We start from the raw sequence: 21,187 nt of genomic DNA, 5'->3' as shown, positions 1-21,187 counted from the left end.
TAAAATTAACTCGATCAATAAAGCTTGTTATGGTGGTAATTTTAAAATGCTGTCATCAGTAAAGCCAGTTGTATGGTGATTAAAAAAGGTAATTTGATCAGTAATGCTTGTTATGATGGTAATTTAAAAATGTTATTTGATCAGTAATGCTTGTATTGATGGTAATTTAAAAATGTTATTTGATAAGTAATGCTTGTTATGATGGTAATTTAAAAATGTTATTTGATAAGTAATGCTTGTTATGATGGTAATTTGAAAATGTTATTTGATCAGTAATGCTTGTTATGATGGTAATTTAAAAATGTTATTTGATCAGTAATGCTTGTTATGATAGTAATTTGAAAATGTTATTTAATCAGTAATGCTTGTTATGATGGTCAATAAAGCTGGTCATACTAATAAATTAAAAAATGTTATTTGGTCAGTAAAGCTTGTTATGGTGGCAATTAAAAAATGTAATTTGATGTCAGGGCTTTGACCTGGAGGATGAGGATGATGGTGATGAAGCGTGTGGCCTCAACTCTCTCCTGTGGTACCATGGGAAAATCAAGCGATCTGCAGCTGAGTCTTTGTTGGAAGAGAACCGCATGCACGGGGACGGCACCTTTTTGGTCAGGGACAGTGACAGAGGGGGGCTGGCCTTGTCTTTCTTGTGAGTATCTGGTTGTTTCTTTGTGAGTATCTGGTTGTATCCTTGTGAGTATCTGGTTGTTTCCTTGTTAGTATCTGGTTGTTTCCTTGTGAGTATCTGGTTGTTTCCTTGTGAGTATCTGGTTGTTTCTTTGTATCTGGTTGTTTCCTTGTGAGTATCTAGTTGTTTCATTGTGAGTATCTGGTTGTTTCCTTGTGAGTATCTGGTTGTTTCCTTGTGAGTATCTGGTTGTTTCCTTGTGAGTATCTGGTTGTTTCTTTGTATCTGGTTGTTTCCTTGTGAGTATCTAGTTGTTTCATTGTGAGTATCTGGTTGTTTCCTTGTGAGTATCTGGTTGTTTCCTTGTGAGTATCTGGTTGTTTCCTTGTGAGTATCTGGTTGTTTCCTTGTGAGTATCTGGTTGTTTCCTTGTGAGTATCTGGTTGTTTCCTTGTGAGTATCTGGTTGTTTCCTTGTGAGTATCTGGTTGTTTCCTTGTGAGTATCTGGTTATTAGTTTCCTTGTGAGTATCTGGTTATTAGTTTCCTTGTGAGTATCTGGTTATTAGTTTCCTTGTGAGTATCTGGTTATTAGTTTCCTTGTGAGTATCTGGTTATTAGTTTCCTTGTGAGTATCTGGTTGTTTCCTTGTGAGTATCTGGTTGTTTCCTTGTGAGTATCTGGTTATTAGTTTCCTTGTGAGTATCTGGTTATTAGTTTCCTTGTGAGTATCTGGTTATTAGTTTCCTTGTGAGTATCTGGTTATTAGTTTCCTTGTGAGTATCTGGTTATTAGTTTCCTTGTGAGTATCTGGTTATTAGTTTCCTTGTGAGTATCTGGTTGTTTCCTTGTGAGTATCTGGTTATTAGTTTCCTTGTGAGTATCTGGTTATTAGTTTCCTTGTGAGTATCTGGTTATTAGTTTCCTTGTGAGTATCTGGTTATTAGTTTCCTTGTGGGTATCTGGTTATTAGTTTCCTTGTGAGTATCTGGTTATTAGTTTCCTTGTGAGTATCTAGTTGTTTCCTTGTGAGTATCTGGTTATTAGTTTCCTTGTGAGTATCTGGTTATTAGTTAATTTTCAGCCTGTTAAGGGTGGGTGGGGTGGGGGGGGGGGGGGGTGGGTTGTTAAAAATGTAAATACAATTTTTGGCTCAGCTAAGTTTAAATAATTTTTATGCTTAATTCACATTTTATATTATTTAAAATTCTGATTTACCTCTTTGAAAAAAGATGTCCTTATTTTTGTTTAAAAATGTGATTGTGATTTTAGAGTTCAAGGGGTAATAACTCACACTCAAATAAAAACAAGATTTGACTCAGAGGGGAGGAAACAGTATTTGATTGGCAATGAGGTGTGGCACAACTCCCTGGCCGACATGTACAAGTTTTATAAAACTCACAAGCTCACCTACAAAGAGAGGGGCCTCAGCATCAACTTAACTTATGCAGTCTGTAAATTGGACTTTGTTTATCAACCGTAAGTTGAAACCTCTTTAGATAAGCTATGCTTCTTTATAAAGTAAATTTTTTAAAATGTTGGATTCTCCTTTATCTAATTAGAATTACATTGCTATATTTTTTATGACTTACATTTTTTGGCGATAAAGTAATTTCCAAAAGTTAAAAAAGCACCTTTTATGTGAAAATAAATCACCTTAAATGTTTAAATTTTCTAAACTAATAGATTCAAATTTTTTGAATAGTATATCTTTTTCATTAAATTTATTTTATTAAGTTTTTCTTTAAGATGTGTTAATGGTCTTTATCCTTAATTCACAGGATAAAAAAAATAGTTACATTTTGCCATTAACACATCCAAAAGAAAAACTCAATAAACTTAATGAAAAAGAAATACTATTCAAGAAATGTGAATCGAATAGTTTGAAAATTTAAATTCCACAGTTTCCCCCATGCAAAACTGGTGTTTTGTAACATTTTTTTTAAACAAGTTCCTCTTATTGACCTTGTTTCTAGCTGGTATTATCGCTATGTTGACCGTGTGACAGCCGAGGACTTTCTCCGAAGAATTCCTAAAGATGGTGTGTTTTTAGTCCGGCCAAGCTCAGTGGAAGATAGTTTCTCTCTCACACTCAGGTAATTGGTCTTAATCATTATTAGAGAGCAACTGCATTAACTTTTTACTCTCAATAATGTTTCAAAATTAGAAGAAATTCTATATTTTTTTAAAACAATAAGTTCGTGTATTAATAATTGTATATTTTTGTCTAAGTTATCAGTAAATTAATTTATATTTACTTTTGGTAGAAATATGTTATGTGTACATTATTAGAAGTACATTACGTACACTTTTGTTGTTTGTTGTATTTGCAAAAAAATTATTGTGTATGTACATTAAAATTATGCTTTGTGTCTGTCTCAAGGTTCTGCCGCAGAATATCCCACTACCAAATAGATTACAAAAAAGGGAAATTTGTACTTGGCAAGTTCAGATTTTCCTCCATGGAGAAGCTGATAGAGTACTTCAAGCGCCACCCACTGTACAAGTCAGCCAGACTCACTCAGGCAGCATCTAATGACATGGTGGATGAAACAGTGGAAGATGTAAGGAGTTGTCTTCACTTATAGCAGGTTTTATAGTTAATGAAACAGTGGAAGATGTAGGGAGTTGTCTTCTCTTAGCTCTTGTAGCAGGTTTTATAGTTAATTTAACCTTTGTTCCCTTAATTTTCATACATTTGACAGTCTTCTTCATTCAATATTTTTTTCAGTTTCCTCTTACAATGCCCTTGTATTGTTATTTTCAGGAGATGTACTGTGCACCTGAGGTTTACTCCATGGTGTCAGCAGCTGAAAAATTGGTCAGTGAACATTATATAAATCTGTTTATGATAGCAATGTCAAATTTGTTATTTAATTTAAGTAGGCCTGGAACATGCAGTTCAAACAAAATGTATGCGTTTATGAACTGTTCAATGAGTTATTAACAAATGTCTTACATATATGATGGGACCCCAAGCACATGATTGCTAACCCATAGCTCTCTTGTTGACTTGACTGCCAGTAGCCATCAACTGATTAAAGAAGATTTTTATATAAATCAGCATATCACCATCAACTGATTAACTTTTTTTCTATGAAAGCCATCACAATTCCCTCGTGAGAAAAGTTTTATTTCTGCATGAAAAATAATTACTGAAGATATGGTGGGCATTGTTTTTAAAAAAAAGTAGTAGGCTTTTTAGTGTTAATAAGTGCGCACTGAGAAAAACAGCAACAAGTAACGAAAAGTAGGTCACGAAAATAACATCTGTGTAATTTGTAAAGCTGATAGTAAGCTTTGGGTGTTTCCGAGATGATCGAAAATATGCTTATCAAATACATGAGAAATGCAGCTTTCCAATGATGCCAAATACAATATGATGACAGATATAAAGTGTTTCGTAGAGAGATTGTAAGATTGAGAAAAAATGAATATTTTTTTAATTAACAGGGTCATAAAAATTGTATTTTAAACACAAAAATTATTTGTTTTCATTAAGTTTATTATTTTATTAATACAAAAATGGACAAAGTATCCAAAGTGCAAGAAACCCATCATGATGAAAAACCAAGAATTTAGTGATTTTGTAAGGAGCATATCCCCTTAAGAGAAATAACAGTACTTTGTTAGAAAAATATAACTAAAAATTTTTTTAAATAAACTGTTTAGACAAAAGCAAATACACATGCTACCAACGTCATCTCAGTTTGTGCATTCATTTTCTCAGGTGACTGTTATGGCTATCTTTAATTTTCTCAGGTGACTGTTAGGGCTATCTTTGATTTCCATGGGACTTCAGATGACGAGCTATCTTTCAAACGAGGTGCATTAATTTCCAATGTTGTTGTAGCTGATGAGGCGTGGTAAGTGCCCCCACATGATTGTTTTCTCTCGTGTTCAAAGTGGCGTAACTTTATTTTAAACCCTAATTACAATTTTTAAATTTAATCAAATGTTTTATTGCAGGTGGAGAGGGGACCATGCTGGCTTTGTGAATAAATTATTCCCTGCTAATTATGTGGAACTGGTTGACAAAGAAAATGGATCTGGCATAGGTTCTGATGCTCCAGCAGAGAGCATACTAGCGCTTGCTGATTGCCATTTTGGTTAGAAAGTTATTTTTTAATCTCAAATTATTTGAGAAAACTTTTGTAATTAACACCCCTGTATTGTCCACCTGCTTTGTGTTTTAGATTTGTTTTCGTGCATTCTCTGGGTTTTTATTTCTGTACAAAATAGTTCTACTTTTTACATGGCAGATGAAACCAAATCCAGAGACAGCATGCACTATTTCACACTCACCCATCGCAATCTGCTTGGAAACCTGCAGATTGGGTCAAAGGTTAAGGCTGAGATTGAAGAGTGGCGTACTTTTGTTATTAACTACAAAGCAAAAATAAATTCAGAGGTAAAAATAAACATTGCCGCTACATTCTTCAAAGATGTGTTTCAAGTGTATTTTAATAATTGTATATTTTTTATCAACCTAAATTTTTACAAAAAGTTAAATTCTATTGCAGACCTTAGAAATGCAGAGACAGGAGAGAGCTAAAAACATTGCACAGGAGTTGTCTGACTTGGTTGTTTACTGTCAAGCTGTGCCCTACAGTCCCAATAGTAAGCTTTGTGGCTAGAGAAATGCACAATTAGAAAATGTTCTCACAGAAAAAAAAAATGTACAAATAGACATTTCTGCACACAGAAAAGTTGTACATTTTTCCATTGGGCATTTTTCTGGGGACTGTTTGTTGTTACATGAAATTAGTGACCTAGTTTTAGATTGCTTGGCTGTTCGCTACAGTCCCAATAGTAAACTGTTGTATACTGCTTGGCTGTTCACTACAGTCCCAATAGTAAACTGTTGTATACTGCTGGGTTGTTCACTACAGTCCCAATAGTAAACTGTTGTATACTGCTGGGCTGTTCGCTACAGTCCCAATAGTAAACTGTTGTATACTGCTTGGCTGTTCACTACAGTCCCAATAGTAAACTGTTGTATACTGCTGGGTTGTTCACTACAGTCCCAATAATAAACTGTTGTATACTGCTGGGCTGTTCACTGCAGTCCCAATAGTAAACTGTTTTTTCACATGACATTATAAAGAAACACACTAGATATTAGGTTAACTTGACAAGTGATAAAGTTTATCAAATTATAACTTCCACTATATTTTTTTTTTTGTGAGTCTGAAATGGTTTTCTGATTGACTTTCAGGATCCTTGAGATTTTATGAGATATCATCATTCAGTGAGGAGCGTTTGGATCCTGAGATGATTCAGTAAGTTGAAGTGGTTTATAAAAATATGTTTTGTTTTAAATGCAGTAAGGAAAGAAAAAGCTATACAATTTAGCCATAAAGTACATTTTATTAGTTACAGTTACCCGAAATAATGAACCCTACCTGTTGACTTAAGACTTTATGGTTGAATTTGTGTGTTAATAATAATGTTAAACAATTCATTATTTTGTATTTGCACGATCTGGTTTGTATTGGAATGTTTATATTTTTCTCTTGTAGCTATAACCAAATCCAACTGAGTCGAGTGTACCCAAGGTTTTTGCGCCTGTCCTCCACCAACTTTGATCCCATCCCCAAGTGGAACATTGGCTGTCAGATGGTTGCCATGAACTACCAGACTCCAGGCAAAGCCATGCAGATCAACCAGGCTATGTTCCTTCAGAATGGGAGGTGGGTTGGGGGTTTTTGTCATTGTTTTCTTTATTTTGACCTGCAGAATGGTAGGTGGGTTGGGAATTTTTGTCAGTGTGTTTTCTTTATTTTGACCTGTAGAATGGGAGGTGGGTTGGGAATTTTGTCAGTGTGTTTTCTTTATTTTGACCTGTAGAATGGGAGGTGGGTTGGGAATTTTGTCAGTATGTTTTCTTTATTGCAACCTGCAGAATGGGATACCTCCCTCTCAATACTAGGGTAGATTAGAATGCACTGCTAAAATATAATGATACCTTCTTTCAATACAAGGGCATATAAAAATGTACTGCTAAAATAAAATGATACCTCCCTCCCAATACAATGGTAGATTAAAATGTGCTCCTACTCCCCAGTAAAAGATCAGCAACTCTAATATAAATATATTTATCCACCCCAGGTCAGGTTACGTCCTGAAGCCGAGGTTTATGAATGAGAGCCACTACAACCCAGCTGATATCCACTCACTCAAGGTTCACGTGGAGTCTGTTGTCCTCTCCGTCTCAGTCTTAGGGGGCCGTAACCTGGGTGTCTTGAGCTCAGGAATGGGAGTTACCCAACCTTTTGTTGCAGTGGAGGTCTTGGGGCTTCCACTTGATAGCCAGAGAGAAAGAACCAGGATGTTGAATAGTGAGTACAGATCAGACAACTACAACAGACACTTTGCTATCTATTACTGCTGATACTAGTTGCGATTGTTAACATTGTATTCAATTACTTTTAGTTAAAACTATAACAGCTTATTACTTAATAATTGTGCTTCAAATCTGAGATGTAATCAGCTATAAAAACTGACTCCAGCTTATTTGTTTTGCATTCCACAACTTAGAAAAGCTTATAGTTTTTTAAAGCTAAATTTCAAAACAGTCAAAGCAGTTTTAGACAAGTTAATTTCTTATAAGGTAATAATTCATTGAAACAGATAAAGTATTTTTTTTTAATTGTTATTTTCAATACATTGATTTTAAAAGATTTTACGGGGTTGTTCAATATTTTCAGGTAAAAATAGTCTGAATCCCATCTGGAAAAATGAAACTTTTGTGTTTCATATAACTTGTCCAGATTTAGCATTTGTTAGATTTGAAGTTGGCAGTGAGGACAATGAAGGAGCTTATCTTGGCCAGGCAACTTTCCATCTGAAGAGTATCCGTGCTGGTAATGACTTTAACTAGCTCAGTTGAATATATGAGCTCAGTTTTGTTGAATCTAATTCCTTACACTTCTTTGTTGCTGTGTTAATTAAATTTATTTTCACATTGATTTTGTTTTTCTTTTATTTTTTACATTTTTTTTGTTTATTCACAATTTTTATCAAGATTACAAAAATTATTTTTGGCAACTGTTTATCAGCATTAATTTATGATATATTATTGCATTGTAATGCTGAGATTTAAAAGAAGCAAATGTTTTCAGTGTGTATTATAACCTTCTGTGAATGTAGTCACATTTAGTTTGTTACAAATTTGTAATCTTTTTATTATTGTGCCCAACTTTAAAATTTATGTGTGCAGGTTATCGTAGTGTACATTTACTGAATACATACAGTGAACCACTTGGAATGTCAACATTGTTGGTTTATATTGACTTGAAGAATCCAAAGGTTTGTTATCATTTTTTTTTTCATTTATATTCCAAGGACTTAACTTACATTCAGTTTAAATTTAACATTTAATGCATCATATATAAAACTGTTTTCCTTTTGGTAAACTCTAGCTGGTCAGTATTTTACAACTCTAGCTGGTCAGTATTTTACAACTCTAACTGGTCAGTATTTTACAACTCTAGCTGGTCAGTATTTTACAACTCTAGATGGTCAGTATTTTACAATTCTAGCTGGTCAGTATTTACAACTCTAACTGGTCAGTATTTTACAACTCTAGCTGGTCAGTATTTTACAACTCTAGATGGTCAGTATTTTACAACTATAGCTGGTCAGTATTTTACAACTCTAACTGGTCAGTATTTTACAACTCTAGCTGGTCAGTATTTTACAACTCTAGATGGTCAGTATTTTACAACTCTAGCTGGTCAGTATTTTACAACTATAGCTGGTCAGTATTTTACAACTCTAACTGGTCAGTATTTTACAACTCTAGCTGGTCAGTATTTTACACTTCTAACTGGTCAGTATTTTACTACTCTAACATCAATGACAACTTCTTCTAACCAGAAGTCCAATATGTCTGTTACTTTTGATGGTTATCTTTGAAACAAAATAAAATTACTATAATTCTCCCATTGCACATTTTTATGGTGATCCATTTTTTTTCTTTATTCTTTTTTATCATAGTTAAAAAAAATTAAAAGAGTGTATTTTTTTTAGCTCTCCTGGTTTAAAAATGTAAAAAGAATGTATTTGTTTATTTGTAGGAAGAGGAAGAGAAAAATGTTTTCCGTATTGTGGAGGAAACCAGAAAACTGTATGCAGAGTTATCCAGCTCAGATGAGAATGACAGACGACGCAGGGAGAAGTTGCTGGAGACAGAACAAAAACTGTTGGAGTACCTGGACAGGAGCAGGATCACAGGGTATTCCCAATATGAGAATGTTTATTATAAGACTTCATGATTACACTCTTAAGATCACAGGGTACTCCCAATATGAGAGTATTTATTATTAGATGTCATTACATTGTTTCAATTATTTTTTACAGTTAAAATGTATTTACTTTTTTATGTTAATAATTTTCTCAAATCAAGATATAAAATTAACTCTTTAAGACCGTAAAGACACTCCCAGCTGTCAGTCCGCTGGCCTGCCTTACTGTAACAACGCTCCCTGGGTCCAATAATATTTTCTCTATTTGGTTCATTATTTTTCCAAGTTTTCAATTGTGTCTAGGTCACTGTATAGCAAGAATGGCCAATTTTCTTTATACTTACTTCATGTAAATTCCTGTTGGGTTTGTATTTTATAGAAATTTTTTTGTAAAACCACTCACACATTTTTTAAACGGCTGAACACTATTGAGACCGATGTCTTAACGTTAACATCGCCACGATATAAAATTAACCAAACGTAGTTTTTATTTTAATACTAATCCGATACATGACTTATGTAAAAAAAATTGCATCCTTTCATTTTCTAAGAAATAAGAACTCATGAAAAATAATTCTTATCATTAATTTTTCTAACAGGGCGTTTTTTTTTCCCCAAAAAAAAATCAACTCTTTAATTTTTAATCAAAGTAATTATCTTTCTTCAATTAATAAATATTATTTTAAAATTAATGTATTAATTTATATCAGTAATGCATGGGTTTTAAGTCAATGGGTAAAGAAATATAAGTCATTTTGTGGCAAAAAAAAATTGAGTGGAAAAAAATTCTGGTGAATCGTGAAAATAATTACGTTCTTATAGAGTTTAGATCTTTTATTTTTTGCCGGAGCAAATTATTTAAGTAGATGCCATATACAAGAACATTCCCAAATTAAAATATCAGTTAATTCTTTAGGCCTTCTGCACTTGTTTAAATTTCAGACCTACTACACTTAATATAAATTTCGTTGTGTATTATTGATCCACAAAGTTTTTTTCATCAGATTTGTGAGACAAGTTTTAGCTCAAAAAAGTTTTCTTATCTATAAGTAAAATTTTACCTTAATGCGCAACATTACTTCATGCATGAATTTCACTTTGATTTCGTTGGCATGTTTTGTTTTAAATCAGTTTCTTTTTCATAGCACACTTTTTTTAACTTTTTTCATCTAATAATATTTTTCTAATTTTTTAAAAATGATTTTGCAAAACATTTTTTTTAACACTTTAGGCTCAGTTTTTACTCAAATTTCTTCTTTCCTGTTGTGTCACACTTGAGGTTTGTTTTGCTTGTTTAAAATGCCTGTGTATTTTTTTCTCAGAATGCGTAGAACATGGAGGAGATAAGCACAGAAAGAATTGCATGCTGGGACCACAGAAAGAATTGCATGCTGGGACTATTTGTTGAAGCCTGTGTACATTTTTTTCCCTTGCATCTTGAACAAAACCACAAACAGCAAGCTCATCAAATTTAATTAAAATTGTGCACCTGGATTTTGTTTAGCAAATTTTCTTGTTAGCTGTTACATTTTCCATCTATTTTTCTTCCAGCAGGTTGTACTCAGTGTAGCAAAAATTGCACTGTTAATAATTCAAAGTTTACAGTACTATTTTTTGTTACTGCTACATATTTCAGACTACAATATATTTCATAAAGCTACTAGTGACATTCTTGGTTATTCCACCTGATAGAACCATTTATTTCATGCTTACAAAATTCTCTGTTTAGTGTTCATCATTGCTAACAATATTCTCGGTTAAGTGTTCAGTGAAAGTAACTTGCTCAATACATTTTGTTTCGGCATTTTTTGCTCATTTTAAAGATACCTGTGCTATTTTGCATAGTTTAGACATATTTCACTGTACATAGCTGTCCATTTGTTTTTTATTGAAATTTTTATTATACTTTCAATCTTTCTAAACTTGAAAACAAGAATCTACAACTGTTCTAATCTCTTTAGTTTCTGCATAATGTCTTAAGATGATTTGTTATTGCTGTGATAACAACTGATCACGTCCATCTCCACCAATACTCGGTCTGTTCTCTGTTGGCTTCTCTATCAGATCAAACTTTAAAGACCAAACCAGGATTTGTCCATTTTTAAGATAATGAAGTGTTTTTTCATAATTGACATTCTGTTGAGCAGATGAAGTAGAGCTCTTCTGTGGTATTGCCATGGTGAAAAAAGACGACATATTTTCAAACCACCTCTGCTTCCTCTACTTTAGATCTGGGTGAATTCTAGCACCTGTAACAGACTTTATGTGAAGATCCAAGCTCAGAACTTCTGTGTTGGCTATGATAAATTGTATGGACATACTTGCCTTGACAGAGACATATACTACAGTAATTGACCACTGGCTCACATTGGATGAATAGTTTATCAATGACCAAATGAGAACCATTCATATGTCATGTTGTTGTTATTTGTTTACATTTGTTGAAGTTACCAATGATACTGGGGTTTTTTAAATCCAAAACTATTGTATGAGGTCCAAAAAGCTGCATTTTTACAGTAATTTTTTTTTTACAAAAATATACAAATAATTGTTACTATGTTAGTTATGCATAAATTTGTTTCAAAAATGTGCTCAGTACACCAAAATATTTTTACAGACTTATGAAAAGTTTATTCTACTATTTGTTATTATTAAATAAGCTTACTGTTTTCTATTGTTCCCGGTTAAACAAAGCTTGATAATTTCTTGTTATTAAATCATGTTGAAGATAGTATATTTTGACTGTAAATCCAAAATAGCAATTAATTTTTAATTTCCAATCCTTTATTAAAATTGTGCAACGTATTATGTTACACTTGAAAAATATTTGCATGCAAGTTTCAGACATTTTAAAATTGTGCTCACCAAGCTTGCTTATCGCCAATATGAATATAAATTGATTCTACACAAAAAAGTGAACATGTTGCATTAGTCTTCTATACAGTCAAGCTTTTTGTTTAATTCCATTTCAGCTTTGTGAAAGGGTTTGATCAGTATTAAAATACACAGCTTGAGTAATATTTCACACAAGTCTTTGTGTGTTTACAACACAATTCTATGCATGTTTTTCCCATTACTTGTTCATATGCAAGTGTGTGAAACTGCATGCAAAACTATTTTGTTTTATATACAAAGTTTTTAGTGTTTACATAATAATGAACTTATTAAATCTTCGCCTTATTTAGGCAGCAGTTTCTGCAGTATGACATTTATTGCAGGAGAATTTCATGCACTCAAACAGTAAATATAATTTTAAACTTTAATTTTTGTTTCGTGTAGTTGAAAGATTTTTTAATTGTAACTGGCCATGTATTAATAGGGCATGTGGTATTTTCTGTTGAATCTCTGTTGAAATTGATGAAAATAAAAGTGATTAATTAAAACAGATGTATTCAATCAAAATGACCAATTCAGGTGGTAAGATTAATTTAATTTGCATGGTGGGTGAAATTAATGCCTAGCTCAATCACTGTTATTGTAACAGAGTATTTTTTACTGTTGTTTGTTATAATTCTGAATTATATTGGTGAAAGTAACGAATATATTGCTAGCACAAGTGCCATTTTTTTTAAAATAAAATTCTTATGTAATTTGAATATATTTCATTCACAAGTGCCTTTTCTATTAATTAAAATTTATTTTTTAATCTTTCATTCTTTGCCTAAGCTACATCATTTGTGTTGATTGTCTATGAATACCTTTATCTTTTGTTACATTCAAAGTCAATCATCATTTACAATCAAATAGAAGCAATTGTGTGATTGTAACCTTTTTAAAATCACTTGTTTATTTTGTTGTATGATTTTTCAATATCAAACCAAAAAGATATCTTATGCAATTTTTTAATGCATTTTTTCTAATAAACATATCTCTTTTCTGTTATATAAAATATTAAAGATGCTATATGCTTAATGACAAGTCTATAAAAATCCAGTATATTTTCCCACCCCTTTGAACAAACATACCTGCTTTTTTATCCTAAGCATATCAAGCTTTGATCTACATATTGTGTTGTTGCTATTATTGAATGTCTTCCATATATTTCAAACATGGCCATAATAACCCTCTGTTGTTTTCAATATGAATAAATTTTTTTTTTATTTCTTAACTTAGCTAAAAAAAATTGTGGCTCAATGTCATTGTTAGTTATTGTTACTCACTGATATTTTAGTGTAAAATGGAATGAGTTATTGACATGATTGCATGTTGTTTAGTAATTGGATGTTCTCCCCTTTTTAAACTCAATTGCTGCTGCAATGTTATTTGAACCTTTATTTCAAAGCTTTAGAAAATGTTTCAAATTAAAACAATTTTCAAGAAAGTAAAAGTCTATCTTGCTGTGACCACCAGAGCTTAAATAATGCACAAAGCTTACACATTCAAAATAAAATTTAAGGCTATAAACCTTTACGTATTCAAAGTGATGTCAGATTTACTCATTTTTAAAATGACAACTACTTAGTTAATGTTTACCAGTTTCTCAAAAACTGGTGATTCCCGCCTATTTTTTTTGGAAATATTTTACCAATACTTCAATTTTGATGTTGATTACATTCATTAAACCAAGTAATTATAAGATAACAAAAAATAATTCTCTAACTTAATCCTTTTATCCTAAATAAACCGGGAGTGATCCCCCCTAAACTTTCTCGAATATTCTAATATAACACTACGGGGGATGGCAACTCGGGATATAGACTTCTAGACATGATTTTTAATCCATTTTAAATACTCAAATTTTTAAAAATAGAATATAATCTCATAGAAAAAAGTATTGCGCACCAAGCGAACGCCGAATAAAGATGTTCATAATGGTGCGCAATATTATAAGTACTTTATAAATTTAGATGCGTTTTTGAGAAATCGGAAATAGCGGAAATTAGTACTTCCCGTCAACGGAAATTACTCAAAATTTAACAGAAGGTAGAGAATTAGATCTTTTACTTACAGGTGAAATTTCATTTATCTACCTGAAATAGTACTCAAGTTATAGGCTTTTGAAAAATTCAAAGTAGAAAAAGTACCACTTCCGGTTATCGGAAATCGCTCAAAAGTTGATACGGATCTACGATTTTGATAAAATACTTATATATGAAATTTCATCAACCTAGCTGTAACGGTACTCAAGTTATCGTGTTTACACACGGACACACACACACACACAGACATACGGACAAGATTGCAAAATTATGTTTTTCCGTATCAGTGAGATGTAAAACGTCGAGATTTGCAAAAATCTCGATTTTTTTTTTTGCACGATTACAAGACTTTCTCTATACTTCGTATATACGAGAAAGTAAAAATGAAATGGAAATTAACTGTTTATAATAGACTGCCTCAAATATCCATCTTTGTTTTTGTGATCGTTGTTTTGGCATGAATCTACACTTAATAAAATTCTGGCCACTGCTGTGCCAAGCTTGCTATAATAATTTTTTGAGCCAGTGTCCACAGACAAAGCCTTGTTAGACCATTGCCTTAACCATAAATTATCTTCAGTTGTGTGGGTAGACTATTTTTGTTTATTGTTTATATTAATTTGTTTGAATCCCAACCTATCCATTGATGTATGTGATTTTTTTTTTCCAAACCAGCAATTAGTAGAAGCAGCTCAATTTATTTTTTGTACATCAGTTTCTTTAGTGGCATATACTGTATTTATTAACAACCGTCTTTATATTCATTCTATAAAATTAGCTAAATAACTAAATTAATTTCTTTTATATAGAAAAAACTTAGTTCTGTAACACCTTTTTAGACATTCAATTATTGTATTTTAACTAATTATTTTTTATTGTATAAAAGAAAAGTTTTCTTATTAAATACAAATTTAGCTTTTAAAACTGTTACCTTTGTTAATTTTTTCATGTAACTGTTATTCATTTTTCATATTCATGTCAGTTGGCCTTAAGTTAATATTTAAAATTATATTATTGAATATATTACAAATATTATGCTCAAATAATACCATACCTCTGAGACATTAAAAATAGCATCATCAGTCTGATTTTTTTTAAATGATATATCATTAAGCAATGTAATTATGCTCAAAAGCCTGATGTCTTACATCTATTTTTCTTGGGTTTTGTCATTTCATTTATAGAATAAAGCAACAGATAGCTTTGAATACATCTCAACTTTTATACACTTCCTAAAATGTACATCTTACTAAAACTTATTTTTGGTTGTTTGCATTTTTAAATTATAATTCTATGTTCATGCTTAAAGTTTTATTTATAAAATTGTTCTGTCAAATTAATTAAAATTTCTAGCACAATTAACAGACCTTATATTACTTACAACAACACATTTGCATGTTAGACATTATTAAAAGCATTTGATATTAAATTGTTCCTTACATTAAAACTTTTAGATTTTGACACAACTGATGTTTCAGTGTTTGAAATAAAGATTATTTAGTAATTTAAAAGTATTTTGTTGTTTAGTGGTTAAAATGTTTGATGGACAAAACTAGTTTATGTTAAAAAATATTGAAATTTTTCACTTGGAAAATATGTGATCACCATTAGAATAATGCTAACTACCTCACTATGGGCAGCACATAATGAGTATGACGACATAAAATTAAAATCCTATAATCAGATGTCTAGACATACCTATTGCATTGTATTGAATAACACATAATCACTACCAACAACTATAATAATATAAAAATGTACAAAGCGATACTTGCAATTCTTGAATATTTACGTCACAATTGTTTAAGTTTGTGTTCACTGGATATTCGAAAATTCAAATTTATGTGTTTTTCACGCCATGTAGGTTTCATGTTTTAAAACAAAAAATGACCAACTTTTCTTTTACATGATACATGGCAGCATAAACACTAAACGCAGAAAAAGGGTTAAAAAAGAAAGGAAGTGACATAAAGAATCAATATTTCTAGTACTTGTAATTTAAACCAATTAGTGATAGCATTATTTATCAAAACTTAAATGTAATGAAAATACCCACAACACTTATAAAGAAGTAACTTTTAATTCACACAGTATTTATATCAATATTACAATACCATAATTTAGTTCAGAACAAAAGCTATTGAGATAGTAGCCTCTGCCCAGGTAATATACTTTCACTGGACTACAATAACAAATGTCTGAGCAGTCAACAGCTGATCCTTGTCTATGTTTACCTACAAAAATTTATTTCTTTTCTTCTGGTTTGCTTGCTGTCTGGTCTTTTCCCTCTGCAATTCTGTAAGCAGGAAACGTTTCCCAAGGAGTGTTGTTGTCAAATTTACGAAACTCTTGGGTTAATTCTAAAGGCTCAATAACAACTCGCTGCACTTCATCATCATAGCGAACCTGAGGAGTAATGGGAAAGATTTCAATTCTGGTCAAGATATGATTTGTAAAACATAAATGACACCATTTTATGTGGTAGTTTGAGCTCTTCTTTCTTCTTAATTTTTAGTGTTGGAAGGGATCGAGCCTTATCTGCCAGAGGGTTTGAATTAGAAACTTTTTCAAATTTATCAACCATGAGCTTTTTGCAGACTCGACCACGCCTCCATCACAATTAAGGATATGTATCAACTGGTTATGCGCCATTGTGGCCATTGACTCCGATTCAGCCTGCTTTCCTTTTTGGATTTGCTTCCATAGCCTTTGTCCAACCAAGAACAAACTACAAGGCAGCAGTTGTTTGATTTTGGAATTGTCTCTCCTAGAAGAGTGGATGTCCCCAGCTAATGAGCCTCATCTGCCCGAGGGTTTGAACTCGAGACTTTTCGGTTTAGCAACTATGAGCTTTACCGACTCGACCACGCTGACCCCCTAGTTTTAACTCTGAAGAACAGTGCTATTTGCAAATGTTTAAAAAAAAATGAAATAGGTTAAATAATTACCTCAACATAACCAGACAATGGGAAGTCCTTTCTGAACGGATGACCTTCAAATCCATAATCTGTGAGTATCCGTCTTAAATCAGGATGGTTGGCAAAAAACACACCAAACATGTCCCAGATCTAACAGAATTATTAAACAAATGCTGCAACATTATGCACATCTCAGTCATAAAGCTCAATATACTACATCAAAACAAAAAAGGTTTGTGTTTTAAAAGTTGTAAATGTAAAAAGATTTAACGTTGTTCCAATTAAATGCATTTAAACAACTCTTTTTACTACTTCTTAAACTATTTTTTGTTTAAATTAAGAACAATAAAATAAAATTATATGTACAGATTATGATTTGTTTATTTTATTGGATGGAAAACTAACATCAGTTGTAAAGAAAATTGCACATTGGAAAATACATCAGATCATATAAATGACAGTTGCTCTTTTTACTGAGATGGTTATTTCAAGGATTTAAGAGATCACTATCAATATGCTTTGTACGTGCTTGTGAGGGAATGAAATGGTATTATCTTACCTCCCTTTCATACCAGTTTGCCCCCTTGAATACAGAGCAGGCAGACTCAATAGGTGTTAGCTCATCTGTGTAGGTTTTAACACGTATTCTAGCATTAAACTGGAGGGACAACAGCATATATACAACCTGTAGAGATCAATAAAATTATATCACGTCATAAAAAACATTTCTTCTGATAAAAACTATTATATCTTGCAATCAAATGCTTTTGGTAGGAAAAGTTAATATTACAACAAAACTAGGATAAATCACCTCAAACCTATTTTCCAGAGTTGGTTTATCTAACCCGGCAATGTCTACAATATTGAGAAACTGGGCATTGGTATGATCTTTGAGAAAGGATAGAACTGGGATAACTCCATCAGGGTGAATCATCACCTAAAATGAAAGTTGCACAAAGGTGTTTTAATTTTTAAAAATATTAAAATGAAAATCTTTTCAAACTGGTTTTTACATTTTTTTTTGGCAAATTTTAATTTTTGCTATAGTTTTTAAAAAGGTAAATAAATCTCATTTTTAAAATACAAAATTGTAACTTACAAATGTAAAATATCATTGATTATGATATCTCAATATAGAGAAAACTTACTTCCAGTTCCTCGTGATGTGAGACCTCACATTTCTGAACATACTTAGGCAAACATTCTGCTACATATGCTCCAAAATCTGTCAGCTGCTGTCTGACAAGTGGATTGCGGACTGCCACAGTGGCTAAAACAAAATGTTTTTATTTTTATAATAGTTTTCATTGATAAAAATAAAAAGACAATTACTAATAAAAGTATCTTATGTTTACAAAAGGCAACAAAAAATGTGAGCTTGTAAAGACAAAAAACTTTTACAGCATTAGACTTTACAGGAGAGAATTTTACATATGATATTCTTATTTAGCTTAAGGAAAGTTTAGAAAAGCAAGCAAGCACCAGCTACACAAAAACACTTACGTTTGCTAGCTTCTGTTGTTTGAAATCTTTTGTTTTGCAAAGCAATAGGAGATATTTTTACTACTGTAAAAATAAATAAACATTGTAAAAATTGACTTTTTAAAAAATTAAAAAATAACTTTACATTTTATGAAATGTTTGTCAACTGGATTTTACTAAAAGCTAACTTGAAGCAGAGAGAGAGGACAGCCCACAAAGTAGGTGCTTTTTATTCTTACTACTATTAATCCTTTAATACATAATGACCTGTAGCTGAAGAACATGGAAGGGTTGACAAATAGTTGCTTTTTCGATGTCATGGTATGTATTTCAATGGATTTTATGTTGTGCTTATAGAATATAATTCCTTTGATTTCTTATACCAATGTCAGGTATGTTTAGGATATGTTCAATACATTTTCATCAGAAGTAAATTTAACCCCTTTACCAATGACCTAATATTTAAAGTTAGATCAGCGATCTATGTGCATGTGGATTAATTTAATAATTTTAATTAATTTACATTTTGAGAATACTAGAAAATCTACATACTTAACTACTTGGTGACCTAAAGCTGTTGTAAAAACAAGCCCTTAAGTTACAAGGCATATTCATTATTATTCTAGATTTCTCTAAACTCTAAAATAAACACTTTTGTAGGCTTAATTATAATAATTAACTTAATTATGCCCCATTTAGTTTAGCTAATAATCTTAAAAAGCTATTCAAGTCAAGTTTGATTGTAATGGTGCATGGCATCACACACAATTGATAATTATTGAATTAACCAATACACACAATAAACGAGTGCATGGGTGTTTTACAATATTTTTGTGAAGACAACAAACCTCAGGATGATGACGAATAAATGAAAATAACTCGTCTAAACTACTCTAAACTCTACTCTAAGACAAGAGCTTTTTACTTTTTTTAAGATTAGTTAGTTATTTATAAATATAAGCCAGGTTGTCTCAGAGGCGTAGCTAGGGGAGTGCGGGTGGGGCGGCCGCCCCGGGCGCCAACCTTAAAGGGGCGCCAAAAGGGGTAGAGATATTAATTTGAAAGCTCAGTTTAAGCTGAAGTATCGAATTATATACTGTCAAAATAACAAAAAATAAACGACTACAAGGCTCCACACACTGATCTAATAACTGTGTGACATCGAAATAGAAATTGTTACAGGATAGTAACTGGTAAGAAGCGCTACAAACCTTTCCAACTTAGGGGGGTTTTTTTTCACAGACAGGAAAAACTATATATATAATAAGGGAGGTGCAAACTTGATAGTCCGCCCCGGGCGCCGGATTAGGTCGCTACGCCTCTGGGTTGTCTTGCTTAGTGTTAGACTGTTAGAGTTGTGTTACTTGGCTAGATTCTAGATCAGAGATCTAGACTAAGAATCTAGATCTAGATCTAGAATCTAGATCTAGAATCTATTTCATTTTCTAGATTCTAGATCTTAAATATAATAAATAATGGTAATCTATCGTTTTGGGTACGTAAAATCGCCCGCGATTTGTAATGTGAAAAACAGGTGACTCCTTAAATTTTAATAATTATTTCACATTTTGAGGAAGATTTATGTTTTAAAAAATTCAAAAATGTTTCCTTGATTCATTTATGTACCTGTTTTTAAACAATTGAATTAAAACTTTTCCGTAATAAATGAAGACTAGCGATGTTTCCAACAGATGCAACCATGCTCATTTACTATAGCAGCCATCTTGTCTAAGTTTTATATTTATAAGCTTTTAGCGCCAGATTCAGGAGGAAGCCACTCTATTTTACAAATGGCTGCTGTTTATATAGCAAATCTTGCTCTCAGACACTGCTGTTTAAAGTTAATTTCTGGCCTGTATCGATATATTAAATTATATTAAAATATTTAGTAGTTAGTAGTATGACAATACACTTCTATTAAAGCCTTGACAATGAGGTAACGTTTTCGTACATAAATAGCCGCGGGCGATTTTACGTACCCAAAACGATAGATTACCTAAATAATAAATATTCAAAATAAAATCTACTCATTTCTGATCTAGGTAAAATCACGATATAGCGTCGGAAATTATTGGGTAATGTTCGTTGAGTTTCGGTAACATTCGTTACTGTAAACCATAGTTTATTCGACCGTTGAAAGAAAAATAAAGTCAAGTGCATTAAATTAATGTTTTAACTTAATTTAATGTTAAACTGACAAAAAATTAGCAACAATTAGTAAATCTAAATATTATTAATAAATTCGAGTGTGGTCATTAACGTTTTTTTTAAGAAACGCAGAAAAAACCGGGAGAAGATTTGCGACAACTAGATCTAGTTCTGTTAGTAAAGATAAAAGTAGTAAGAAGAGCTAGAATAACGTTTAGTAGCAGCAATAATTAGCACATACACTTAAAATAATTAGAAATACAAAATAATCAGAAAAACAGTGTTTAAAATGCAACTAAAATCAATCCTTGCACCTTTTTAAACATTGTGTATTAAAAATAATATGGCGGCAAATAAATGATGGTTTACAGTATTTCCGGTGGTTTCCGGAACGGCTCGACAGACTACGCCATGGTTTTACTGTTTTTTACTGCTGTACAGTTCCGGAATAATAACCGACGCTATATCGTGATTTTACCCTGATCTAGAGGTTTTTTTGTTTTTTTTTGTCTACTTGTTTTGTTTTAGATCTAGTAAAAAAATAGTTTAGTTAGGCCTAGACTCTAGTAGTAAATTTTTAATTTTAGTTTTAGTTTTAAGTTTTAACTTTTAACTGAGCACTCAGCCTGCCTAGACCTAGATAACACGAAGTCTACGATTTTTCATAGGCTTAGATCTAGTATTAAGAAAATACCGTTTGTTCTTGACACTGCTGATGCTAATGGAGCAATAAGCCTACAAATTCTTAGGGCCATTTTCAAGGAGAGAACGAATTAGTTAGTACATCAACAGAGCTCTCCCCAAAAAGAAACACTAGTTCTAGAGTCTAGATCTAGATAAT

General features: G+C 31.9%; 2 protein-coding genes across 9 annotated transcripts in view; one reads left to right on the top strand and one right to left on the bottom strand.

Moving 5' to 3' along the window:
- The window catches only part of LOC131935392 (1-phosphatidylinositol 4,5-bisphosphate phosphodiesterase gamma-1), a 32,860-nt gene extending 19,892 nt beyond the window's left edge, over positions 1-12,968 (top strand). For all 8 annotated transcript variants that reach the window (XM_059291773.1, XM_059291770.1, XM_059291771.1 and 5 more), the window contains 16 exons: positions 471-652; positions 1,903-2,109; positions 2,607-2,726; positions 3,014-3,194; positions 3,398-3,451; positions 4,393-4,496; positions 4,600-4,739; positions 4,893-5,041; positions 5,154-5,250; positions 5,849-5,912; positions 6,153-6,323; positions 6,742-6,971; positions 7,341-7,496; positions 7,853-7,941; positions 8,712-8,869; positions 10,202-12,968. In XM_059291773.1, coding sequence (XP_059147756.1) covers positions 471-652; positions 1,903-2,109; positions 2,607-2,726; positions 3,014-3,194; positions 3,398-3,451; positions 4,393-4,496; positions 4,600-4,739; positions 4,893-5,041; positions 5,154-5,250; positions 5,849-5,912; positions 6,153-6,323; positions 6,742-6,971; positions 7,341-7,496; positions 7,853-7,941; positions 8,712-8,869; positions 10,202-10,226 — 2,127 coding nt within the window. In that variant the 3' untranslated portion in view covers positions 10,227-12,968. The remainder of the gene's footprint in view (positions 1-470; positions 653-1,902; positions 2,110-2,606; positions 2,727-3,013; positions 3,195-3,397; positions 3,452-4,392; positions 4,497-4,599; positions 4,740-4,892; positions 5,042-5,153; positions 5,251-5,848; positions 5,913-6,152; positions 6,324-6,741; positions 6,972-7,340; positions 7,497-7,852; positions 7,942-8,711; positions 8,870-10,201) is intronic.
- A 2,890-nt stretch (positions 12,969-15,858) lies between these two features.
- On the bottom strand, positions 15,859-21,171 carry LOC131935398 (NADH dehydrogenase [ubiquinone] iron-sulfur protein 3, mitochondrial). The gene is made up of 7 exons (XM_059291785.1): positions 21,041-21,171; positions 18,220-18,282; positions 17,865-17,986; positions 17,528-17,653; positions 17,276-17,401; positions 16,747-16,866; positions 15,859-16,204 (listed from the first exon to the last, which is right to left on the bottom strand). Exons 1-7 carry the CDS (start codon positions 21,099-21,101, stop codon positions 16,043-16,045), a joined length of 780 nt encoding a protein of 259 aa, XP_059147768.1. The 5' UTR covers positions 21,102-21,171; the 3' UTR covers positions 15,859-16,042.
- Between the last annotated feature and the right edge of the window lie 16 nt (positions 21,172-21,187).

This window comes from Physella acuta, unplaced genomic scaffold, assembly GCF_028476545.2.
Source record: "Physella acuta isolate Inbredline_101_S28 unplaced genomic scaffold, ASM2847654v3 ptg000144l, whole genome shotgun sequence".
Classification (NCBI taxonomy): domain Eukaryota; kingdom Metazoa; phylum Mollusca; class Gastropoda; family Physidae; genus Physella; species Physella acuta.
Note: the sequence above shows the minus strand (reverse complement) of the source record. Positions and strands in the feature narration are given on the sequence as shown.